The 27,086-nt window shown below is 45.2% G+C and overlaps 1 protein-coding gene across 1 annotated transcript; it reads left to right on the top strand.

The window, feature by feature from the left end:
* Window positions 1-827: 827 nt before the first annotated feature.
* Window positions 828-26,414, top strand: xdh (xanthine dehydrogenase). The gene is made up of 36 exons (XM_036542419.1): window positions 828-911; window positions 1,583-1,640; window positions 2,695-2,791; window positions 4,026-4,134; window positions 5,119-5,245; window positions 5,694-5,755; window positions 6,213-6,290; window positions 7,627-7,713; window positions 8,121-8,262; window positions 9,627-9,719; window positions 10,597-10,748; window positions 11,197-11,290; window positions 11,893-12,002; window positions 12,373-12,557; window positions 13,271-13,445; window positions 14,191-14,280; window positions 14,714-14,883; window positions 14,974-15,100; window positions 16,470-16,589; window positions 17,512-17,608; window positions 18,227-18,351; window positions 18,665-18,798; window positions 19,070-19,157; window positions 19,463-19,549; window positions 19,705-19,896; window positions 20,322-20,467; window positions 21,179-21,260; window positions 21,636-21,731; window positions 21,995-22,123; window positions 22,523-22,597; window positions 23,110-23,162; window positions 23,691-23,805; window positions 24,080-24,145; window positions 24,362-24,550; window positions 24,863-25,030; window positions 25,510-26,414. The coding sequence occupies exons 1-36, from the start codon at window positions 858-860 to the stop codon at window positions 25,558-25,560; spliced, it is 4,023 nt and encodes a 1,340-aa protein (XP_036398312.1). The 5' UTR covers window positions 828-857; the 3' UTR covers window positions 25,561-26,414.
* The last annotated feature ends 672 nt before the right edge of the window (window positions 26,415-27,086 follow it).

Genomic DNA, 27,086 nt, shown 5'->3' with positions numbered 1-27,086 from the left:
ACAGTGGATTCTGTGTTTAAAAATAAGTTTTCATTGGACGTACTGTGTACATTTCTAATATGTCCTAATTCTAACAAAAGGGACCATGAGGGTACTGACTTTTTGTAGCATGCAATAGAATGAGAAAAAATGTTAACAAAATATCCGATACGGTCCATTCATGTCAAAGGGGAATGAGTTCTGTTATTTACTATTATTTGCATGGAAGAGGGGGAAATACTTGAATAAACTTTCTGTATGATAAAACCGGTGCGTCATGTTCTCTGTGAGCGTTACAAATGGATGGTGAACTGTCACTGCCTGAAAACTGCTCATTAACAGTGGTTATATGCTGAAAGCGTTAATGCCTAAACTTGTCTGAAATTATGAGCTCAGAAAGAAGAGTCCAACCCATACTTTACAAGGCATGGAATCACTTACAGGAATCTTTTTAAATAATGTTAAGTGATGAAGAGACTGGCTGGTGCAAAATCCAGCATGCAAAAGCAGGGGGAAGAGTTTTGGGGAGCCCTTATCTGACAGTCGTGGTGTTGCTGGTTGGAAAGATCAGTTTTCCCACCCTCAGTCCTCCAGATATTTTTACTTGACCACATTAGTGAATAGGGTTTCACTTTAATCAATGTAGTCTTCAGCATGGCTAAGACTGTGTATTTAAAATAAAACTTTCTTTTCGGCTTCCGCTTAATGGTAAAGTGGAACCTGTTACATGGTCGAGCTGCGCTGTTGTCACGTGCGGCGCGCTGCGCAAGCCCAGCCCCGCTGCGCGCAGCCGGACGCTCCATTAAAGCCGCTGCACTTGGACGCGCACCGTACCACTTCTGCATGCACCAGTGACCGAGTACTGCACACTATTGAACATGTCTGTGGATTCCATGGGAGACGAACTCATTTTCTTTGTCAATGGGAAAAAGGTAAGCATTTACCACTTTTTTTCTGTCCATTAAAGTTTAAGAACGTATACATTTATTGGCCGCATGATTACAAAACAGCGAATTTAAGACATATCTCATCATGTAATTAAGGTTAGCTCGCATACATTTTTCATGAAAGTGAAAACTTAAGATAAATATAACGTTTATAATTAAGAGTATATATTTTAAATTGATTAGATACGTTGATCAGATATTACTGTGCGTTGCTCATGTGATATCAGTGATAAGCTATGTTATTTAATTTGTGTTTTATTAGTGTTAATGTACGTGTGAAGGAGAACTGATTGTTGCGATCTGACAAAGCTGTCATTCGCATTATAGAATCAGCTCTATTGGAAGCGAAGGTTAATACAACATTGTCAGGTTATAATGGGCTGGTAGCAAGAATAGCAATTTATCTGCTTTGGCAGAGTTCAAGTACAAAGCAACATGTTGCAAACTCAATTAATCATAGAGTGAAATACTGTGAGTTTTCTGTGAGTTTTTATTTAACCTTTATTGTGCCAGGTAGGTTCAGCTGTGATTGGAATGGCTGTGTGTGAGCTCAGTGTGAACACCAGGCTGAACTCTTACATAAACTCCTTTAAAGGCTGTCAGGAGCAGAGTGTGAGCATTGTACACTAAAGTGCTTCCATTGTTTTTTTTTTCAGATTGTGGAAAGAAATGCAGAACCTGAGATGACACTTTTGACATACCTCAGGAGAAAATGTATCCTCTTTGATTCCTACAGAGGAAAGGAGTGTGTTTCTTTTAAATCAAAGGAATTGGTGATTACATATTATTTGGAATTTTTCTAGACTGTGTCCTGATACTTTCAGGGGACTAGTGTACCATGCAAATGCCACCATTCACTCTACTGAGGAGAGTTGTGTGCATACACAGTGTGTTACTGCACTGAACATGAACAGAGACTTCAAACCTTGGGGTTTATGGCTGTGGTACTTTGTTCTGTTTACTTTATGTTTTGACTTGCTTTCATTTCATACCAGAAACATGTCTAATGGTCGCCTTAAACTGTTTTAAAAAATCATTGTGCAGCACTTCAGTCTTGCCCTTTGTATGAGATGCAACAAAATTTTGTTTTTGCCAATTAGTTCTTTAAATCTCTCATTACTGAAAGACCAGGCCTGTGACAGAAGGCGGAGGCAGCTGTTTTTCCAAACAGTTCAAACATCCCGTTTCTATCTGTTTACCTTCAGTAATCCATTTGCCTAACCAGTGGTTTTATATTCATGAAATCCTATGTTCAGACACTCTTCTTCCATGTTCTCTCTGGTATTAATCTCAGAGTTATGAAATTCTACCCCACAGAGTCACAAGACAAGTACCTGATGAAACAACCACTCCTGAAAGACTGCTGTTTGGTTGCTAAAGCGATTGGTCCTCATAGATCTGTTTGTAACACTGTACATTTTTGCAGAGTCACACCACCATTCAAGAATCTGTCTGTAGCGCTCAATCGTTCACTTTAACACGGGGCAACGGCCTCTCTGCGTGTTTAATGATCTTTCGGGGTGTATCAGCTGTGGCCCAATCCTGCTTCAATACGGAGTATTCCCGTCAATCATTGATCTCAGTTTGGTTTGCGCAGCAGAGACAGTGTGGCGTCTCTGCTTTCAGCTTCATTCAAAGACACTTGTTTGTGAGTGGCCTGATGGGCTCAGAACAGAACCTCCTTCTGCCTGAAGGCGTGGCTTTGGAAGTGTGTGTGACAGGTCTGTTTTCCCATTGGTTCCATGTTCCTTAACACCTGTTCTCTCAGTGGGTCTTACCGGAACCAAACTGGGCTGCGCAGAGGGTGGCTGTGGAGCCTGCACTGTGATGGTGTCCAGGTTCCACCTGCACCAGAACCGGATTGTGTATCCTTTCACAAGCACAGCGACGCGGTGCTCTGTCAGAACCAGAGCGAGGCCCAGGCCAAACCAGAACAAAACATCCAGACCTGTGTCTAATGCTGAGGTGTTATTTGTCCTTCTCTCCAAAAAAGTACAATGAGTCATTCCAGTCTTGGAGGGTGTTCAAGGCTTCCATGTTCCTGTGTCAGAGACCATAGCTTTAATTTATCTTCCTTCTAGATGCCCTTATCCACAGCTTGCAATGTTACATATTATCCATTTACACAGCTGAGTATTTGCTCCTGGACAGGGTAAGTATACTGGTACAACAGCAGCACTGTATCTGAGAGTCATGCCTGGTTCCTAAACCCCTCTGCCACAGTGCTGAAAACACACTGCACTGTTTCCAGATGGTGGGGGAGCAGGTAGACATGCCACTATCACAACACAAAAGACAGAAGCAACATCAGCTGAGAATGGCATAATGTGTCATTCAAAAGTAGATTATGAGTGGAAACTTGCTTTGAAATCATGACATAAAAAACAACTGGACTTGGCTTCAAAACTTTTCGATTTAATTTGTAACTTTGAGTTCATAACGGATGTAATCATATGGGGCAATTAAAGGCCAAAAATATGACTATCAAAATGTAAAACTGTAAGAAGTCAGAAGCCCAGAGGCAACAGTGTATTATTCAAGATTTACATAAAATGCTTAGGTCCAAATATACTGCATTATGTCTCTTATAGACACCACATTAATAATACTCATATACACCACATTATCAATACTCATTCACACTGCATTAATAATATTCATATACACTACATTAGTAATATCAGTATATCCTATGTTATTAATATTTGTATACCCCATCTACACCATGTTAATAATATTAATATAAGACATCAAAGTTAAAAGTACCAATCCCCAGCATAAATACAACACAAGGAGTCTTTATTTAGCCAAATTATTGACTAATTATTATTATTACAATTATAGCCATTATTAGCCAAAGCCCAGCTACTGTATTCAGTGTTGACTATCTGAAGAAATGTCCTGGGAAAAGCTAACGATGTAGTTCTCCTCGGAACTAATTTAGTGATTCAGAGTCCCAGTTTTATGTGCTGGATTTGTAATGCTCTCCAATGTCATTAGAAGTATATAATCAGTTATGTGCTCTTGTGTATTGCCTTATATAATGTAAAGTTAAACTGTCTGGTCTTGGGTTGCCAGTCCTTGATAACCCTGATCCAGTCACCACTCTGTAAATGCCTGTCTGGCCCCAGTCTGCTCCCTGCACCACTGTGCCGTCACCACCGTGGAGGGGATAGGGAGTGTGGCAACCAAACTGCACCCGGTTCAGGTGAGAACTCTGTGGAGTTTCCACTTCCAACTGCTGAATCTCTGGCTCAGAACGCCCTGCAGCTGAAGCACTGCAGTCGTGTACTTTTTCACTCCTACGTTAGAAAAAAATGTGAGTGTTGCATATAATGTAAGAAATTAATGTAGGCAAGTATGTATTATTTTGGGTGCTGTTTTTTGAGTTTCATTAAAAATATTCACATGGTAGCTAGCATTTACTGTCTGGGTAACTCATTTGACCTTATTTGTGTCAGACAGGCCATACAGACATTCCATGCATGATAATCTTGAGTTTTAGGCCATCATTTGCCTACTTCTTGTTCTAGTTAGCTAGAGACAGCATATTACGCGACCACTTAGCTAATAAAATCAAACCATTCCGGCGGAAATTAACTGTGGTAAATTTCAAGGGTCAAAACAGGGACTTGTGATTAATTGCAAAGTAAAAAATAAAATAATAACACATCATAGCCCTATCACTCAGGGTTATGTGTAGCTTCCCTGAGCTCAAGTTTTCTCACCGTCCATAATTTACATAATCAACAGAAAAGCATGCAGCCACCATGCGTAAATGTATTAATATGTAGATATAATTGCATTTGCATTGCATTGTCAGCAACTGAAACCAGCCTTGTGCTGATTGATTTAGTGTGGCCATCGCAACACCTGTTTGAGTCTCTGTTTCTGTCCAGCCCAAACACTCCTGGATCACGGGCCAGGGGTAAAACAGGGATGCTTTCGGATATAAAGGACATAAGTTTTTTGATATAGCAGGTTTATATAATTATATATTTATTATATATTTTGATGTTGCAGGTTTATATAAGGTTTTCCCATGCTGGAATCTTACTCCCTTACTTACGTATAGATTTTAAAGCTCTGCTTAAATGCAGTAGGGAGTAGGGTCAGGGTTACCTGAGTCAAAGAGATCTGCTGTGAATCATTCCACTGTGAATCGCTCCGCTGATCGCCGGCTCTCCTGCAGGAGCGAATCGCCAAGGCTCACGGCTCTCAGTGCGGCTTCTGCACGCCGGGAATCGTGATGTCCATGTACGCCCTCCTGAGGAACAACCCGCTCCCCTCCATGCTGGACATAGAGGAGGCCTTTCAAGGTATCGCATGCACACCTTCAGCCTGCTCTCAGCGGCTCCCCCACACCTGTGGCAGGTAGACCCAGAGTCCGGCCAACGCCAAGCTCACATCTGCAAACACTCGTATGCGTTTGGAGCTGGGGAGATGTCAGTCCTCTTTAAAAAGGGCATTTTATCATGACATCAGGATGTCTTTGGTTAATCAGGAGCTAAACTGGCAAGTGATATAAAAGACTGCTGTGTGCTTGTCCGTAGTGGCTATCACAGGTCATTCGAAGGTGTAGATCAGTTCTTTGTTCAGAATGTAACTGATGTACTCTCGCTGATATATTTCTGTCTCTCGCTGATATATTTCTGTCTCTCGCTGATATATTTCTGTCTCTCGCTAATATATTTCTGTCTCTCGCTGATATATTTCTGTCTCTCGCTGATATATTTCTGTCTCTTGCTGTGTATCTGCCAATCACAGGCAATCTGTGTCGTTGCACCGGGTACCGGCCAATACTGGAGGGGTACAAGACCTTTGCGAAAGTGAGTGACTTGTCTGTCAACCGCACTGTGATCCAGTTTCGGACAGTCAATGCATGAACGCACCACATCAACAGCTTTGTCCCGTGACTCTTACTACAGTGAGTGTCATGGTACGAAGTGGCATTATGGGTAAACCCCAAACACTTACATGCCAGCCTGCTCATCAGCACACGGTGACTCTCCATTCTCTCGGATTTGGCTTAGGAGTCACTATGTAAACAGTGGAAAACTGAATAGCTGTGATGATGAAACCTTAGTGCACAAACACAGATGAAATTGCTAGCGCAACATCAAAATTTCTCTAAGGATGTCACAAAGTGAGGTACAGGGGACTTTCCAGTGGTAATCAAAAAAAACTCATGGGCCCATTTGGGAGAAACTGAAAATTATTTTCCAGCTGCTTGCAACGAGGTGGTCAGGTTTTTTAAATCAGTTTTCATTGGTTGTGTGTCCACAGGAGGGGGGCTGCTGTGGCATGAATGGGAAAGCAAATGGCTGCTGTATGACCAATGAGGACAAAGAGGAGTACACAAATGTGAGTACCGTCCTTCTGTGTGCACAGGCTGTGAGTACATACAGTACAGGCCTTCTTACACATGGCAGAATGCAGTTTTTATATTCTACTCTTGTTTTTAATGTGGATCTTTAAACTGATTTGACTTGTTCCTCCATGTGGAGGAAAAAAAAGGTCTTTCAGCTGTAAGGTTTCTAGAAAATGGATCTTCTCCCTGGAGTGTGTTTTAGAGTGGAGGAGATTTTAGGCTGGGTGGGCGTGGGATGCACTGTAACTGTATGCTTGTTTGGAAATCAGTGTGTCCTGGTCGTGTCACTAACCTTCAGAAGGGCAGTCATATGCGTGAACTGTACATTCTGCATTGAAAAGGTCAGAAATATGCCATAATCCTGGCCTAAGGCTAAAGCACGTGAATTACCCATCCGGTGTACGTTTATTTTCAGCTGTCTGAGAGGCTGTAGCAGTGTCTGAGCCTCTGCTGAGCTGAATAATAAACAAAACCACACTCTTTTCTGTAGCATTTTCAGGACGAATCATACAGTACCTCTGCACCCATCTCATGGGGGTACAGCTGAATTTGAATCTGAAATTGTACATTTTCATTTCTTTCCTAAGGAACATGAAAAATTTTGTCATCTTCAAATGGAAGTCAAAATTTTTAATTTGTTGTCTATAACGTCATAGGCCTTGTGTCTACTCATATGTGTCTTGATGAGATTGTCATGACAGAGTAATCCTGGCTCTTAGCTGTGCCTGTGAGTGGATCACTTGGACATGCATGTGGTTATTTGATTTTGTTTGTTATTCTTCACACCAAGCCCCCGGGGTGGCTGTAGGGGTGAGCACACAGCCAAGCCCCCAGGGTGGCTGTAGGGGTGAGCACACAGCCAAGCCCCCGGGGTGGCTGTAGGGGTGAGCACACAGCCAAGCCCCCGTGGTGGCTGTAGGGGTGAGCACACAGCCAAGCCCCCGTGGTGGCTGTAGGGTTGAGCACACAGCCAAGCCCCCGTGGTGGCTGTAGGGTTGAGCACACAGCCAAGCCCTCGGGGTTTCTGTAGGGGTGAGCACACAGCCAAGCCCCTGAGGTGGCTGCAAGGGTGAGCACACAGCCAAGCCCCCGGGCTTTCTGTAGGGGTGAGCACACAGCCAGCTGTTTCAGATTAGAATGGATTCTCTTACTTGAACAATGACAAACAATGATGATGCACAGAGCTCTGATTGGTCCAGGCAGGCCATGGGTAATGCTACTCAGAGCTGATTGGTCAGAACACCTCCTCTGTGTATATTCTGCTCGTCTCACTGAAGAATGCTCACATTTGACCCTTAATGTTGTAATATTTCTGATTTATGTCGGCAGGGGCATTCAATCTCACAGCTGTATGACCCATCAGAATTCTCACCCCTGGACCCTACGCAAGAGATCATATTTCCTCCAGAGCTACTGGTACATGTACATCTGGCTTTTCCACAAAGGCTGGATATAATGTTACATTCATGCGCAGATTCTACACTTATCCTTATGTACTGAAAGAATACAAAATTATGCTACACAATCACATTGTCTGACTTGTTGAATAACTTGCCATAGTTCTAAGGACATGCAATGCACCTTGAAGTACCTTTCAAATGCATATCGAATTCAGCTTTCCCAGTATGTCCAAAGACACACACATCAGTGTTAGTCTTGCATGTTTTCATTTTCATGTGTAATTGTAAAATATCTGATTTCAGGTAGTGTATGCAAAATACACCATTACTGTGTGTTTTCAGGCAGAATTTGGGTAGACGGGTGTATGATATGGGCCGGGTGAGAATGTGTATCCCAGCCTAACCGTATTCTCTGTTCGGCAGCGTTTGGAGAAGAAGTCTCAGCGACAGCTGCGTTTCAAAGGGGAGAGGGTCCTCTGGGCTCAGCCGAGCTCCCTCTCAGAACTGCTGGACCTCAAGGCACAATACCCTGCAGCCAAGCTGGTGGTTGGCAATACAGAAGTCGGTGAGGCACTTCCTTCAGAAAATGTTTTCAGCTATGAAATAAAAAAAGGAATATACTTCTGTGAGCTTATGCACAAGAATTTGTTGCTGGACAAATGCTATAAAAATGTGTGGATTCTGGACTGTATGTCTTAATTTTCAACTATAAAAATGACAGGTTGATGTAGTTCAATTTTGATACATTCTGGTACTACAAATTGATACATTTGAAAAATATATTTAGTGTGTTCATTGGTGATGTTTGAGGGGCTGTGGTTGATTGTGAATGTGGAAACAGCAGGGGTGTGCTGTTAAGCACTAGGCAAAACCAGTTTCCCACAGTGGAAATTCTTTATAGCTGTTGCATACCATGAATGTGCATATGGCCAGAATCAGCCAATAGGACCTGATTACATAATTTTAATATGGCTGATGGACTTGCAGTGTGTTCATGTTTCACATGGTGTAGATTCCCACACAATGTCAGACATTAATTTCATATTTGTGTGATGTTAAACTAAGCAGAGCAGAATAAGGACAAAGAGCCCTGTTTTTTTAAATCTATGCTTTTTTTCCTCTGCATGGAAGTGATTTAAATTGAGTGATTCAAATATTTAAATATTTGAATATCTGCCAGGCTCATCTTGGTAACTCACAAAAATGACAGGAAAAAGTTAAACCAAACAACACTGCTGTTGGAGTGTGCTGGCTAACTAATGACCTTGAACAGTCATATGGCTGTGATGATGTCATATTTAGATCACTTCATGCTAGCCTAGCATTTGGCAGGTTGGCCTCACCCCTTGTAGCTCTTGCTATCAGTCTGTTGCTGAAGGGATGAAGGCATTATGGCTGCCCTAGCTTTATATTGTTATGGCTCAGGGCCTTTTATTAATATTCTGGCACAGCACTTGAAGTTAACGCCTCCCTCAGGTTGGTATGGAGATGTCTGAGGGGAACATCAGCGCAAACATATAAGTGTGAAAACGTATGGAATCGGGTCTGGGGTTTAGCACAGAAAGAGCAGCACTGAGTCTCGCGGTTCAGCAGTCATGCTACGATCAGCCAGAGCTGTGCAGAACATTCCTCATGTTATTATGGATTGCAGCCATGCTAGTTTGTCCTTTATTGGTGTTCATGTGTAACAAAGCTGCAGTATGACAGTGACAGTGGCTGTTGAGATTGGCAACAAGGTCGCTGGCCCATGTAAAGGACTGTGGATCATACTCTACAGAGTTTCCTAGTATAATCTTTAGTATACTTTACTACTACTTCACTACTGTAATATAACATACTACTTTGGTATTTTTAGTATACTACTGTACTTTGTTCAATATGCTAGTACTGTTCTACACCAGGTTAATGATATTATTTATTGTCTTCAAGGCATTGAAATGAAGTTCAAGAACCTCCTGTATCCGGTGATTCTGGCTCCGGCGTTCATCCCGGAGCTGAATGTGGTCCAGCACACAGAAGGAGGTGAGTCAGTGAGAGTCTGCCCGTCCCCGGCCGATCTCTTGCCCGTCCCCGGCCGATCACCTGCCCGATCTCCTGCCCGTCCCCGGCCGATCTCCTGCCCGTCCCCGGCCGATCACCTGCCCGTCCCCGGCCGATCACCGACCCGTCCCCGGCCGATCACCGGCCCGTCCCCGGCCGATCTCCTGCCCTCTTTCCTGCACAGACTAACCTTGGGCAAGCGTGTTCTGAATGTCCAAATGTGTCCCTCAGTCTCAGTCAATTAAATACTCCAAAAATTTTAACAAATTTAATGGCACTGTAGAGTTATTAGTGGGATGGTGTAAGGTCATTTTTTGCCGTGCTTGACAGTTGAGAATTCTTTGAAGGCAGACAGGGAGACTCCAAGAACCATGAAATTAATCAAAGCATGCTTTAGTAGATAACAAGTAAATCCATGATCACCTTGAATGTGGCTTATCATTACATTATACTATTGTCATTTAGTAGATACTCCTGTCCAGTGAGACTTACATAGGTTACTATTTTAACATGTTATCCATCTATTCAGCTGGATATTTACCAAAGCAATTCTGGGTTAAGTACCTTGCCCAAGGGTACAGCCGCAGTGCCCCAGCAGGGAATCAAACCAGCAACCTTCCAGTTACGTGCCCTCTGCTCCTTACCGCTATGCTACGCTGCCAGCCGCCATTCTCATCGTTCTGTGTGCTCTCGCGCGCGTGGAACATCAGCAGAACGTTGTTAGAAGCTCTGCAGGGTGGATCCGGACCCCTGCTCGCGTGGCGGAAATGTGTGGCATGCACACCTGCATGTGATGAGACGCCCTGGGCACTCAGAGGGACCTCTGAAAGGTGCAGTGAGGTGCTCTTGGCTGTTGCAGGGATCCTGTTTGGAGCGGCCTGCACCCTGACTCTGCTGGGGGAGGTGCTTCGGAAGAGCGTGCAGGACCTCCCCTCCTACCAGACGGAGGTGTTCCGGGCGGTTCTGGAGCAGCTGCGCTGGTTTGCCGGGCAGCAGATCCGAAACGTCGCGGTAAGCCAACCGCACGGTTGCTTGTCCAATTTCAGCTCTATTGAGTTCTATTTTTCTTAAAAATGAATAAGTATTTTAAAGTTAAAATTTGGTAAAGTCTTTTGTTGGAAATTCCAAGTACCTGGACTTTGTTCTGTTCTTGGATACTAGCTAGTACACATAGGATTATGAGACTTTGTGGCTGTCTTATTAGGTATGGTTTGTAAACTTGAAAATGAAAGAGCAATTCTGAAATTATTACATATATCTAGTATCAGATTTCCCCAAAAGTGTTGTTGTGTACTGAGGAGTAGCAGATATTATAGCATGCATTGAATTATACTAATCCATACATCATTACAACAAGTCCGAGCAGTTTGAACCTGCCTGTTCAAATCCAGAGAAAGAAGAAGTCAGTTGTGTACAGGTGTAAGATCCCTCAGGTTACCTGTTTTCCTGTTGTTCTCAGGCTATAGGTGGCAACATAATGACTGCCAGCCCCATCTCAGACCTTAACCCTGTGTTCATGGCTGCTGGCTGTAAGCTCACTCTGCTGTCCAAAGGTGAGCTGTCCCTGGCCTCCTGCCCCATGTCACTTCCTGTGCAGGGGTCAAAGGTCTTTACACTGTGTGATGGAGTGAGTCTCGGCAGACAGAGAAGGTAAATGATTAGGCAGATGGTAGCATCTAACAGCACTCAGCACTCTCACTGTCCTGCCGTGGAGCGGGCCTGGCAAAGGTGAGCACATTTACCTGCCAAGTGCTGAAGGATGCAGCACAGGAGCGGAGCGCTGATAACCTGCTGACAGCGTGAACTCACACACCACCGCGATCCTGATCTCACCCCGCTCACTGCCGCCTGACCCAGGAATGCCACGAATCTTCTTTCCTGAAGTTAAAAATTGCAAGCTGTAAAAACAAACACCCTGTGTTTCCCAGGATGAAGCAAGAATAGCACAGAGGAATCCTGGGTAATTATACCAAAGCAACTGCCATGTAACAGAACTGTGTTTTTAACCCCATGCTGCACAGTTTAAATGAACTTTAGGATATCAGGCGCCCTTTCGGAAGGAAAAGTTATGGATTTGTATTATGGTGAATGTTATGCTTGGGTTTGACTGTTTGCATGTAGCTGGGATGAGTGAAAGAGTCTCTCCATGGACCAGGTGGCAAACGAGTGCTTCAGATGGATGATAGGTTCTTTACTGGCTACCGAAGGACAGCCCTGAAGCCTGAGGAGATCCTGGTCTCCATTGAGATCCCCTACACAAAAAAGGTGAGAAACCCAACACACAAAATGGTTTGGTCATTGGACTGTGACACCCCCATACAAGGCGCATACCAAGACAATGTATGGGAGCTGGGATGTGTGTTTCTGAGTATAATGTCACTAATATTCTATATACTATATATACTATATCTAGTTTATCTATATACAGTCCCTTACTGAATGTGATACCTGTGTTTAATTTTATTGGACATGTTGGGTGTGAATGTCAAAAATGTCAAATCACAAATAATCTCTCTCTGCTGACCCGTAAGGACACTAAAAACCAAAGGGGGCATGAGGCATAGTGCATTCTGGGATGCATAAATCAGGCTGCGTGGTGCTGAGTTACTTTATCAGGTCCACTGCTCTGTTCCAGGGCCAGTACTTCTCTGCCTTCAAGCAGGCCCCTCGTCGGGAGGACGACATTGCCATAGTAACCTGTGGGATGAATGTTGTGTTTGAGGAAGGCACCAACTCTGTGAAGGACCTCCGGCTCAGCTATGGAGGAATGGCCCCCACCACAGTGCTGGCCAAGAACACCAGCAAGCAGCTCATCGGCAGGTCAGCTCAGACACGCAGAAGACCTGTGAAGATGGATTTATGCAAAGGATACTGAGGGCTGCTCTCTGGAAAAATGGCATTTAATCTTCAGTTTTCATTTAGCATTTATTTCTAAGTGAACTGTAGCTTTCAATGAGTGTTAAGGTAACTGGAAAATGGCAGTGGGAATTTGAAGATACACATCAAGGAAGATGTCTAGTTACGTTACATTATTGGCATTTAGCAGATGCTCTTATCCAGAGCAACTTACATCAATTACAGGTTTTGTTTTTTTTTTTGTTATCCATTATCCAATGTTATCCATTTATACAGCTGGATATTAACTGAGGCAAATGCGGGTTAAGTACCTCGCCCAAGGGTACAGCAGCAGTGCCCCAGTGGAGAATCAAACCGGCAACCTTTCAGTTATGCGTCCTGCTCCTTACCACTATGCTACACTACCACTTTGGTAGCTGAACATACCAAGCACTCACCACGCCAACAGCTCTTGCTATGTTGATTTAAAAGTGCTTGGTGCCTCCAATCAAATATTTTCAAACTATCCTAACTGCTTCTTCCTGATATTTTCAAACTATCCTAACTATCCTAAATGCTTTTTCCTGGTATTGCTGTGTCAGCGCATTCAGTCCCAAGATGCTGTGGTTTGTTGGCGGTGAACATGTCCCATGATGCCTCAGTGTGGTTGGTGCTAATGGCAGTGTATCGCCGTGCAGGACCTGGAATGAGGAGCTGATGCAGGAAGCCTGTTCCCTTTTGGCTGAGGAGATGACCCTTGACCCCTCAGCCCCTGGTGGAATGGTTACCTACAGACGCACGCTGACGATCAGCCTCTTCTTCAAGTTCTTCCTGACTGTCCAGCACAAGATGGCGCGGGATTTCAATGCAGAGGTGAGGCAGGGTGCAGGTGTGAGTGGAGGGGGGACAGACTGGGGTCCAAGTGTCAGTAAATCCATCAATAGCACAGGTGGAGTGAGAGTGGAAAGAACAAGTGAACAGGCTGTTAGGTTGCATTTAAACTGCACACAGCAGATGGGTTACTGTTGCATATAAACAATTATGGACAGTACTGTCATGTCACATGGGTTAGCATACCTTTAGCTGAAGGTTGGTCAGTACTTTTTTTTCAGTTCAGTGACTGTATTCTAGATATGTTCCTGATGTTAGCTTATGTGTTGTATGTGGTTACCTCACCGATCACCTGCCATGGTAAAGTTTACACTTTTTCAGCATGCTGACGTGCATGCTGTTACCCTTAACAATAGTTTCAGCCCCCCAACGTGTCTCCCTGCTGACATGATGAACTTCCAGTCTGAAGCAGTGCTTTTACTGCACAGGCTGAACTTGCCATTACAGCCTCATCAGGCCTGTTCAAAAGCTGAGACATAACTAATTTCAGAATGTGCACCGTATCCATTTGCATTCTGACAAGGGGAATGTGTCTTCTGAATGCTGTCTTTTTAAACTGATATGACAATATGCAAATATTTAGAATAAGTGAGGCTAGTTACCCGAGGACACCGTAATGGAAATACAGCCGCACATTAAGCATGGAGTCAGTAATGCGTGTGCAATTCTCTGAGAAAGAATTCTAATGCAGCGTTCCTTTCCATGCTCCTGCCCCCCCCCCCCGCAGGGCATTCTCATGGAGGATGTGAGACCTGACTATACCAGCGCTATAGAGCTCTTCCACAGGGAGACCCCCTCCAGCGTCCAGCTCTACCAGGTACACACCCTCTGCCTCAGCCCGCTCCTGGCTTTCTCTCCACTTAGTTTATCCATATGAAGGTTTCTTCCTCCAAATCTGTATTAAGATTTTCAAGATGCATTTTTGGAGAGGGGATTTCAGATTTGAGAGCAGCACACATTGTCCTGTAGTTTATCTGTGTTCAATGTAGCCCATCCTCTGCCCTGTGGGTCTGATACACTCACTCAATTTCCTTTTTGGATAAATAAAGTATTATCTATTCATCTATTATCTATGTGCTACACTGTAGAACCTACAGCTGTAGGTCAGCTCTTGGGTCTTTGGATTTGTGGCATGTCAGGATTTCAATGCGCCATTCTAAAAGAGAGTGGATTTATGGATTTACGGGGATCTGTGAGGAAGCTCTTCGCCTGTGTGCCGTGTGACATCACAACTTGTGCTGCACCCCCAGGCAGTGCCCCCAGGGCAGAACGACGTCGACGTGGTGGGCCAACCCATAATGCACCTGTCAGCGCTGAAGCAGGCCACTGGGGAGGCGGTCTACTGCGACGACATCCCCCGCTTCGAGAACGAGCTCTACCTGGCGCTGGTCACCAGCACCAAAGCACACGCCTACATCCAGTAAGTACGACGGTATGTGGTGGCAGTGGTCGCCTCAGCAACCGCGGACCATGCAGGGGTGTGACCTGTTCCTTGTGTCACACCTGGCAGGTCCATTGATGTGGACGAGGCCCTGTCTCTACCTGGCGTGGTCACCTACCTGTCTGCTAAGGACATTCCCGGCAGCAACCTGACGGGACCTGCAGTCTATGATGAGACCGTACTGGCTGATGATATGGTGACTTTATTGAGGGGGGATTATTGTGCTGACGGGTACAGGAGAGAGTGAATGAAAAAAGGGATGAATAAGGTTCACCTTACAAAATCATATGCTGGCTTTTCCTTGAATACTAAAGTTATGTTATTATTTAATTTTCATTTTAAATATATGCTGCAGAATTATGTATTTTATACATGTATTTTAAGCTCAAACTGTATAAGAATAGGCTGTTTTTGAAGGGACAAACTTTATGCACTTTGCTATTACTGGTAGGATAAAAAGTGAGTATAAATTTTCTAATAAATCTAATAAATCCTCAGTACTAGTCTTCTCAAACTAATAAATCCTTAGTCAAGTTATGTAGCCATTTCTTGATTTTGTATTTGTTTGTATTTGTTCCAGGCAAAGAAATTGTAAACTGCTACTTACAGTTGTGATCACTCACTAAATGTTAGGTTAAGAAACATCTTAACAAGAATTAAACACAATTTACAGTGATTTTTCTAGTGCTTACTCACAATCACTGACATGAGGGTGTAGCTCAGTGTCTGCCTCTCCGAGGGTGGTGACCCAGTTTGCCGGCCTTGAAATCCCGATTGTGACACTTGATGCATTGTTCATTTAAAAATATATGAATGTAGCTGTAGATCTGGGGCCAGGTCAGTGTGTGACTATGAAATGAGCGCGTTAAGTGTGTGAGATCACATGAGATCACAACTATCTGCTGGGCCAATGCTGCGGATGCTCTCAGACTCCACAGCGTTCTGGTCTCGTGTCTGAGCAGCTCACATGTGGCTCAAGTGACTCTCTCTCTGTCATCCAACTTACGCGATTCACAGAATCAATTCCTCTCTTTTATAGGATGAAGGCCGTAAGGTTTGGCCATTCAGTCAAAACTCTGTGACGACCATGAGGAAAATTCAATGGGAAAAAAATTCAAGGAATGTGTATTTATGGAAATGTCAGAATATACTACTCATACCAAGAAGTTCCGTGTATAGAATATGTTTGTCATTATCAGCAATCATTCCGTTGTTACTGAAATAGTTTTTGCATCAAAAAAAAATAAGAAAGAACTTATTAGTTTTGCCTGCAGTGTGCTTTGCTTGATGACAGCATTAGCGTGTAGAGCTGGTGTCAGTCGTCACTGTCCTCTGAAACAACAGCTCAGCTCAGTGTTGGGGGGGCGGGGAATGGAAGACAGCCTTTCTCTCCTGTTTCACAGAGTGTCAGCGCTGATAGGGGGTCAAAGCCGTCAGACACGCCTCTTATGTTTACAAATCCACTTTGGTGTCTGGCAGTTACAGGATTAGCGCAGAGCCGCTCGGCTGAGACGCCGTGACGCTGATGTTAAACTGGCCCTCTCTCCACGCCCCTGTGCCCCCAGGTCACATGCGTGGGTCACATCGTGGGCGCCGTGGTGGCCGACTCGCAGTCCCACGCCCAGAGGGCAGCCAAGGCTGTGAAGATCTGCTACAAGGAGCTGAAGCCGGTCGTCACCATTCAGGTGGGTTTGGGGGGGGGTGAGTGGGCATGCGGGGGGGTCTCCTTCAGCCCCTGTGTCTACAGGAAGACTCTCTCCTAAATGAAAAGGATAGACCGACCCCTGTGACAGTGCAGTCATTCAGAAACGGATTTGAGCAGCCTGTGACCAGGGCCAGGAGGAGGTTGCTCTCTGTGTGCAGCGGACCCTTCACGGCCGGTCGTTTACACCTGGGCCCCATTCCGCCCCCCCTGTGTGCAGCGGACCCTTCACGGCCGGTCGTTTACACCTGGGCCTCATTCCGCCCCCCCTGTGTGTAGCGGACCCTTCACGGCCGGTCGTTTACACCTGGGCCTCATTCCGCCCCCTGTGTGCAGCGGACCATTCACGGCCGGTCATTTACACCTGGGCCTCATTCTCTGCTTCATGCGATTGTTGTGCTTACAGTCAATTAGAAGCATGAATAGGGAACGTGCTCAAAGATCAAGGCGAGGTTAAACATTTTTCCGCCTATGACCTCAGACTTGTCAGCTCGTCAGCCCTCGTCACGCTGTTGCCGGGTGCAGCACTCCTGAGCAGTGACCCCGCTGACCTCTGCGTTTCTGCTGCATCAGCCTAATGTCACATGACCCCTCAGTGTTCTCCACCATATTTCCCAATTCACTGTTTCTCCACCATGCACCTCACAACAAGATCAGTCTGGATGAAAACTGCATTTAGTCTTCATTCATTTTGGTTTGTTATACAGCAGTATGAAGTCATTAGTTGATGTAATTAAAGGAAAGATGTTAAATGGTAAAATATTGTTTAAATATTTTAGTCAGATGTAAAAGCCTGAGCATTGAAAGAGAGCTGCTCCAGCTGATGATGTAATAATGTGTCTCCAGCAGGGGCGTGTCCCCAGGAAATCATCCCTTAATTTCGATTCATCTTTTCCCCCGTACAGGAGGCAATTGCATGTAAATCATTTTACCTGCCTGTGAGAAGCATAGAGAGAGGAAACTTGGCACAGGGATTCCAGGAAGCAGATCACATACTGGAAGGTGGGCTGCATTCTACCTGTTTCCACACCCGTCTGTACACCTGGCTCCACACCTGTTTCCACACCTGTCTGTACACCTGGCTCCACACCTGTCTCTCCACAGTGCTCAGTCAGGGACTGCGGGACCATCAATAATATAAGAGCATCTGAGGTCATGAAAGACATGAATCACAAAAAAACATGCAAAAGGTGATTTAAAGTGAGTCTGTGAAACCTGGCACAGACAGTTTAAGCAGGGCATTCTCAGTGATTACCAAGGACAGAACATCAATCAGTCAGAGTGTGCATCTACAGACCAAAGCTGAGTGTCATTCCCAGGTTCACGCTTTGAACTGCACATTTTAAAGCAGATTCAGTCTCAGATGTTTCAGGAATAACATGGAACCTACACAGGAACTGTAAAAAGAGACTTTGGCCTTGACCCTAACCCCTGACCTACTGACTGCTTTAACCCCTGACCCCTGAACTACATTGCTGTTACTTTAAAGAGCCTTAATCAGCAATGTAAAGTATTTTCCCCACCCACACGGTGCTGTTGTGTGTATTTAGCGGTTGCTTTACTGATCAGACATGGGCTTCACGCCTCCTCTGACTCAGCTTTCTGCCTCCGCCTCCGCAGGGGAGATGCACATTGGGGGGCAGGAACACTTCTACTTGGAGACAAACTGCACCCTCGCTGTTCCCAGGGGGGAGGACGGGGAGATGGAGCTGTTTGTGTCCACCCAATCCATCGCAAAAACACAGGTAATGCCTCCCCGGGATGGAGAGACTCAGCATTGCACATCTGTAGGGTGGAGCGGTCCTCTCACTGCAACGCAGAGAGACGCTTGAGAGAGGACGTAGATGCAGGTGTATCACAGCAGTGAGCGGTGGGGCCCTGAAAACAGTCCAGCCCTTTCCATGTCACTGAATCCTCAGCTTGCATTTAGCAGTTAGCAGAAAGGAGACACACTGTAAAGTGATCCTACAAAGCCTGATGTTTATTTAGGATTAGACACGTTTTCTCAGGCCTCAGTCCATTTCTCTTTGTTTCTTGTCTTGATGCTTGGAATTTTAGCACCTGGTTGCCAAGGCTGTGGGAGTCCCAGCCAATAGGATTGTGTGCAGGGTGAAGCGAATGGGCGGGGGCTTCGGGGGCAAGGAGAGCAGGAGCACAATTCTCTCTACAGTGGTCGCCCTGGCAGCAAACAAGTAGGTGGAGCCATCATCCCGAAACACTCTGACTGGTGAAAATATCAGACATCTGAAAATACCTCAGGCATATACAGAGATATTGTATGAGCAGGAACATTATCACATTAATGAGGTCACTGTGAAGCTCAGTACTGGTAGCATTACCCTTTGTGCAGAGCTAGCATTTGACTTTACAGTATAAAAACTGTGGGTATGAATATAGAGAGTGTAAACTGTAGAGGCCTGTTGTGAATCATCCGGCTGTTTCTGGGTTTCTCTCATGTGTCAGAGTGAAAAAGCCAGTCCGCTGCATGCTGGACCGAGATGAGGACATGCTGCTCACAGGCGGCCGTCACCCGTTCTTCGGCCGCTACAAGGTAGGACGCTACGGTCACAGTTCAGCACTGTCCTGCCCTCCTCCACAGTCACTGACACCTTCAGTCACTTTAATCCAGCTGCTCTCATATGGCTGACTGTGGAGCAGCTCACTCTGCATCTCAGTGATCATGGCAGCATGAGGAGTATGGTGAGGAGTATGGTGAGGAGTGACAGCACCATTAACCCTTGTGACCATGGACTCAGGTGCCACATGGTTATTAAACTGATGCTTCTTCCCCCTCTTTCCGTGTTCTGCATGTTATTACTGTGCACAAACAGCCGTTGATGTCATCTTTCCGTTTAGGTGGGCTTCATGACAACTGGAAGGGTAGTTGCTCTTGACGTGACCTATTACAGCAACTCCGGAAACTCTATGGATCTCTCACTGTCAGTAAGTGATTATCTTATTGTGTCAATTATTATGTGGAAAGTATTTTTCATTCCATGTTGTTGAAAACGTACATTGTCCCAATTTATCGCATCAGATATAATGTGAATGTGGTGAAATCCATGAAGAGGCATCCACAGCTTGTCTTTTTTCATTAGATCATGGAGAGGGCTCTGTTTCACATGGAGAACTCCTACAGCATCCCACACATCAGGGGGACAGGCTACATGTGCAAGACCAACCTGCCCTCCAACACCGCCTTCCGAGGGTTCGGCGGGCCCCAGGGCATGATGGTAGCGGAGAGCTGGATGAGTGACGTGGCACTGCGCTGCGGCCTACCTGCCGATCAGGTGAGTGCAGACACTGATTCATTTGGCTTATTTTTTTATTATCATCGTCATTTAGCAGTTGCCTTCATCCAGGACAGCTTACAGTGCTTAACAATAACACTGAGGACAATTATCAACATAAAACTACATTTACAGTGGAAATCAATTTCAGTGCATCAAGAACGGGTTATTAAATTAGAGGCCTATTAAGTAAGAACCAATTAATATGCAAGGAAGTGAATGATCAAAGGATAAGTTGTTAACAGTATGTGCACAGGAAAAAATGGCTTATTCAGGAAATATATACTCACTGAATGCCACATGAATTTGTGTAGAAAGATGCAGAAATTATGTTTATTCTGCCTTATGGATGCAGTAGAAGACAGTGGAAGGCAGTGTGAGACCATGCAGTCCTCGTGTCGGACTCCATTGTGACGTCCCTGCAGGTACGCAGGATTAACATGTACAAAGAGGGAGACCTGACGCCCTTCAACCAGCGGCTGGAGCAGTTCACCATCGACCGCTGCTGGGACGAGTGCCTCTCCCTCTCCCACTACCACCAGCGCAGGACGCAGGTCGAGCAGTTCAACAGGTGGGGGGGGGGGGGCGTTTGCCACCGCTGACGGGAGCAGCTGGGAAACACCCGCAGACTGACTGATTCAGAATTACAGCCACACCCTGCCATTTATACAACGGAGCTGGTGAATAAGGTGGCAGTGTGGCAGACTGGTTAAGGAGACATCGCATTACATTAGATTATTGCCATTTAGCAGACACTTATCCAGAGCAACTTACATTGGTTACAGTTTATCCATTTATACAGCTGGATATTTACTGAGGAAATTGTGATTTAAGTACTTTGCCCAAGGGTGCAGCAGCAGTGTCCCAATGGGGAATTGAACCTTACCTTTTGGTTACGAGTCCTGCTCTTTAACCACTATGCTACACTGAGACCCAGAAAAGGTTGCAGGTTTGATTCTAAGATGGGCCTCTGCTCTTGCACCATTGTCGAAATTGTAAGTAACTGTATAAATGGATAACATGTAAAACCATTATCTATGTAAGCTGCTCTGGATAAAAACTAAGCAAAGACTGTACGATGTAAGCCCAGCTCAGATGTAGAACAGCCCTGCTGTCTTGGCGATGTGAACCTATGAACATGTACAGTAATAAACCAATTTTCTACCGGTGTGACTCTGCCTGACACTACCTCATCAGAGAGAGCGTCAGACTCGCCTTTTCCACGTTCAGTTGCTAGCGTTGTGTAAAGTTAAGAGCAGCATAACAGCTCTGTCATGTACAGGCAGCACCGCTGGAAGAAACGAGGACTCGCCATCATCCCCACAAAATTCGGCATCAGCTTCACTGCAGTCTTCCTCAATCAGGTAGCCTCATCACACTGTGTGTGTGTGTGTGAGGGAGAGAGAGAGAGATGTGTGTGTGTGTGTGTGTGTGTGTGTGTGTGTGTGTGTGTGTGTGTGTGTGTGTGTGCGTGTGTGTGTGAGCGAGAGAGAGAGAGATGTGAGTGAGTGTGTGTGTGTGAGTTGCTGTGCTATAGCTTACTGTATGTGAGAGAGAGAGAGAGAGAGAGAGAGAGAGAGAGAGCGCAAAAGAGGGAGATGCTCTGCTGTAGCTTACCGTGTTGTACATCTGTGTGTGGTGTGTGTGTTTGAGATGCTGTGCTATAGCTTACTGTGTGTGTGTGTGTGTGTGTGTGTGTGATGCTGTGCTATAGCTTACTGTATGTGTGTGTGTTTCAGGCGGGGGCGCTGATCCATGTGTACACAGACGGCTCAGTTCTGCTGACACACGGCGGTACTGAGATGGGACAGGGGCTGCACACAAAGATGGTCCAGGTGGGGAAACTGCTACTGTTCATTCAGGCCTCAGTTACCAACCGCTACTTTAGTACTCTGCTGCTAAGGGTTTGTTGGGAAGTACCATTAATGCACTTTTTCAGTGCTGCTTTATTTCACAATTATGTAGTGAGAGCTGCTGTTCTGCTGCTGAGAGACACTGGTGTTATGCTGAGTCTGGGATAGGTGGTTCAGCAGCACAGTGGGTGTGGGGTTATATTGAGGCTGATATTTATTTTACATTCCTTTTCTATGATGCACAGGTGGCCAGTAGGACTCTGGGCATCCCGACCTCTAAGATCCACATCACTGAGACCAGCACCAACACGGTACCCAACACGAGTCCCACTGCCGCCTCGGCGTCCTCAGACCTCAACGGCATGGCCGTCTACGTAAGTCACGCCCCGTCCCTCTCTCCCTCTCAGCCCGGGAATCAGCCGGCTGCTTTCATGATATTCAGCCAGAAAACGCTGGGGAGAAAGTTCCAAGAAGGGGTTAACTTCCGGCCACCCACAAATCAGAATGAGATGGAAGCTGGTATCAACCAAGCCAACAAAGTCCAAATTGCATTTTAGTGATGTGAAGTAAAGAATATGCAAATATATGTAAAATGCTAATGATTGTATATTTACCATTGCTCAAAGAACAACTCAAACATGTACTCAAAATCAAATATTTGACTAATAGTAATGCAAAACAAACTAGGCAGCACTAGCCCTGTTTTGGGTGGTTCTGGCCCAGACTGAAAGGAGATGTGTGTCCTGAGAGGGTGTGTGTTCTGTTCCTCTCAGAATGCCTGCGAGACCCTCCTGCAGCGTCTGGAGCCCTACAAGACCAAGAACCCAAAGGGTACCTGGGAGGACTGGGTCAGTGCTGCGCCCCTGTGCCAGGCACACGCTCTGGAATCTCTTTCATCAAAGCAAATCGTTGCAATGTGTATTTCCCCTGCCACTGTCAAACCAGACAGCAAGACATGTACAGCACACACCCACAAACTGAGATGAAGTCAGAGTTACCTTCAGCTAGACGAAAACATTGGCCCTGTCCCAAATGACACTCTGTTCTGAACTTTGTCAATAATCTCCTCCCTCCCATTCAGCAGTGAACTCTGGGATAGAGATGAAATGCTTCCTGGATAACGTGCAGCTGATGCATCATTCTGGTTATTATAGTAGGAGATCTGGGTGCTTTGAATCACACTGCACCATCCATACTATCATAGTGTGAACACACTCGGTGGCTGTGCATATATGATAAGTGTATTGCCCAGCATGCTAATGTGCGATCTGGGACACAGCCATTCATTTATAGAGGATGCAGAAGTTCAGGTGTTGTCAGAAAGCAGTAACTGAGTTAGATCTATTTGCTTCTTTTTCAGGTGAAAGCGGCATACTTTGACCGGGTGAATTTGTCTGCAAATGGATTTTACAAGTAAGTTAGACTCGAGCAGGATTCCCATTCTTGAAACCCTCTGAAACCCCTTTAACATGTTGTCTCATTATTTAATATAACATTATTTTGTCCACAAGGCAACCTGCTTAGCTTACATAATATTAACTTACATAGCTGGATGTATGTAATGATCCAATTCAGGTTAAATACTTTGCTCAAGGCTACAACACCAGTCTGCAACCAGGAGTTGAACTTTATGATTTCAGCTTAATAATTACAAAGCAATGCTGGCATCCAGGGAAGAAGTACATGTGCAATATGTTTGCTTGCGTTTGCTGTTACTTGCTTGGATATTTACCTAAGTAAATAGTTTATCTGCTTTAGGTTTATGGGTGTCTTTATTGTTTATTTGTGGATGCAGTTAGACTATAATGGTAACCCTTATATGCAGGTCATTTCCATTCAGGAAATGCTATCTACTAACCACTGGACAAAGAGCATTGGCTGCAGTGGTTGGATTAGTGGCAGAAATGTGTTGTTTTTTGGATTGTTTTTTTCTTCCTCCAGAACTCCTGACCTGGGATATGACTTCGAGACAAACCAAGGAAGACCATTTAATTACTTCAGCTACGGCTGTGCCTGCTCCGAGGTGGAGATCGACTGTCTGACAGGAGATCACAAGGTGAGAGGATCAGATCAGGCCGAGGGGAACGATGTTACTTTCAGGACAGTTCAGCACATTGGACCTTCAATCCCTTAAAATGTTCCTCCCCCCACTAACAACTGTCATCATTATTAAAAATAAAAATTCTAGTTTAGTAATCAGTGTGATGAGTGTGAATCAGAGAAGGATATTAATGACTGTCATTGGGGGGGATGAGACTGGTTAATGTGCTTTTAGGAGCCAACTGTGATGAATCTGAAAATGATGAAAGCTTGTAACTTCTCCCTCTTAGAACCTCCATACCTCCATTGTTATGGATGTTGGCAAGAGTCTGAATCCAGCCATTGACATCGGACAGGTGCAGTGTGGTTACATTTATATATTTATTTCTGAAAACATTCAAAGCTTCTCTAAAAAACACAAAATTGTTTTGAAACTGTAAATCTTTTCTGAAGTGTTTGTATATGACTCCTGAGGATCACGGTGGTGAGGGTGGGGACATGATGGTAACATGTGATTGGTTGAAGGAGGTGGGGGTGGGGACTGTATGGTGACGTGTGATTGGTCGGTGCAGGTGGAGGGGGCGTTCATGCAGGGCGTGGGCCTCTTCACCCTGGAGGAGCTGCGCTACTCCCCCCAGGGGGTCCTGTTCACCCGAGGCCCTGGCATGTACAAGATCCCGGCTTTCGGGGACATCCCCACCGAACTGAAGGTGTCGCTGCTCAGAGACGCCCCCAACGACAAGGCCATCTTCTCCTCCAAGGTGAGAGCCAAGAGCAGCCAGTCAGCTGTGCTTCAGACTCCTGAGATCCCATCCCAACACCACAGTTTCAACCCACAGATCTTACGCACTCACTAGTATGGGGTTGCAGAGCATGGATCAGTGTTAGTGGTATGGGGTTGCAGAGCATGGATCAGTGTTAGTGTTAAATTTATTTCTGTTTAGTGTGTTTCCAGTCCCATAAAGGTGTAATATGCTGCAAACAATGTCCAAAGCACATAGTGTGTAATTATTTTACAGTGAGCGGAAGCACACATTTTGATTGGCTGTTACTGCCACGCCCTCTTGCTGCAGGCTGTAGGGGAGCCGCCGCTGTTCCTGGCTGCCTCTGTGTTTTACGCCATCAAGGATGCCATCACCGCCGCCAGGGCGGAGTCAGGCCTCAGCGGACCCTTCCGATTGGACAGCCCCGCCACCCCAGAGCGAATACGCAACGCCTGCGAGGACAGCTTCACCAAGCTGGTGCGTGACCCCGTCTCTGCGGTGTGATGTCACCGTGTGTGACCCCGTCTCTGCGGTGTGATGTCACCGTGCGTGACCCCGTCTCTGCGGTGTGATGTCATTGTGCGTGACCCCGTCTCTGCGGTGTGATGTCACCGTACGTGACCCCGTCTCTGCGGTGTGATGTCACCGTGTGTGACCCCGTCTCTGCGGTGTGATGTCACCGTGTGTGACCCCATCTCTGCAGTGTGATGTCACCGTGCGTGAGAACTAGCTCTTTTGCATTTACACACCATGAGCTCCTGAATGTGTTAGCGTGGTCGGCTCCTGAATGTGTTAGCATGGTGAGCTCCTGAATGTGTTAGCGTGATGAGCTCCTGAATGTGTTAGCGTGGTCGGCTCCTGTATGTGTTAGCGTGGTGAGCTCCTGAATGTGTTAGCGTGGTGAGCTCCTGAATGTGTTAGCGTGGAGAGATGATGTATGTGTCCGTCTCTTTCAGTGCCCTGCAGCAGAAGCTGGGACCTTCACGCCGTGGGCAGTGCAGGTGTGAAGGAGGGGGAGGAGCTGCACTCACCTCCCTCCCGGGATCGCTGGACCCTGCATTGTGACCAGCAGGGGGCAGTCACACTGCGACTGTCCCTCAGTCTGCACCTACAGCTGTGAAAACCGCACAACAGTCACGTTTCTGTGAATTTCTCATTGTTTTGATGCGTTGGAATATTATTTAGCTACAGTTGCTAGCATGGATCCCAGGCTGAAGGATAAAGAAAAATGGAGAGAAAATGATTGGATGGTGGCAAGTGATGTTACTATTTTTGTCTTTTATGATTTGATTCCATAGACAGACCCTGCTTATCTACTTTGAGTTAAGCTTACTGTGTAGTTTGACAATAATACAACAGTTGTGCTCATCTGAGGATATCATGGGTAGAGCCATCATGTAATCATGTTGGCCACATCGGCAGCCTAATGACCATTCCCATACAGAGTGCACACTGACCCTGCTCAGAACCACAGTGTGTGGTACAGCCTCTGAATGCAGACATTAAAGACATTCACCACTTCTGTAGCATTGGCTAAGACAGTACACTAATGAGGGTAACCATTGCTAAACCCATTAGCATTCAAGAATAATGACATTGTTTTTTTTCTCCACAAGAATATTAATAACGAGTAAAAATTGCCTTTCTTGCCATGGTGTCTTTCTCACTGAAATGCACAAAAAACTGTGAATAACTGTCCACTACTCAACAAGTTAAAAAATATAACATAATGTTTATTTCTGTTCAGCTGGGAGTGGTCATGTTGTGATGCTGTCAGAAAGTGAGCCAGAGTCAAGCTACACCTGTTAGGCGGGTGTAAACACTGAAAAACCAGTGTAGCTGAAGCCAGGTGTAATCATGGCATCACCACAGGGTTCGACAGAGAGAGCTGTATTATGGGTAATGTTGTCAGGGCCTGGTCCACTGTAACTGTCACTGAAACTGTCCAGTGTAATTCATGAATGAAAAACCAGAGTTATTTCTCTTAATTTAACTTGCACATACTAACGATTATGTTTTTGAATATTTTACTTGAGTATTTGCACAGTGCCGTTAGACAGCAGAGTTGCACGGGTCAGATGAGATCAGCCCTTTTAAATTCATATGCCTGTATTCCCCAAGACATGATGGAGACAGTGTGGTGGCTGATTGAAGAATGTCATCACATGTATGGTGTAACATTTTGCAGCAATAATTATGGTTATGTAATATGAAATGAAATATATTATACTTTACAAGAATACAACAATAATTAAAACAAAATACAGCTTTGTTGTATTTTTTAAATAACAGTATACATGTCAACTGTTGTGATATTGCATTGCGTATGTATTGTATTGGTGTGTATTATTATTATTATTATTATTATTATTATTATTATTATTATTGTGTATTGCAGTCAGAAAAGATTCCAGATATTTGGCTTGGTGTGAAGAGATGTTCACTGAGACCTGTAGCTTGGAAAACCTTCACAAACATGCTAACGGCCCTAGAATATTGGTAATTAATAATAAAACGTTGCTACTATCATTAC

The sequence above is a fragment of the Megalops cyprinoides genome, chromosome 12 (assembly GCF_013368585.1).
Source record: "Megalops cyprinoides isolate fMegCyp1 chromosome 12, fMegCyp1.pri, whole genome shotgun sequence".
In the NCBI taxonomy this organism is placed as follows: Eukaryota; Metazoa; Chordata; class Actinopteri; order Elopiformes; family Megalopidae; genus Megalops; species Megalops cyprinoides.
The sequence above is the reverse complement of the archived record's forward strand: the minus strand, read 5'-3'. Positions and strand labels throughout refer to the sequence as shown.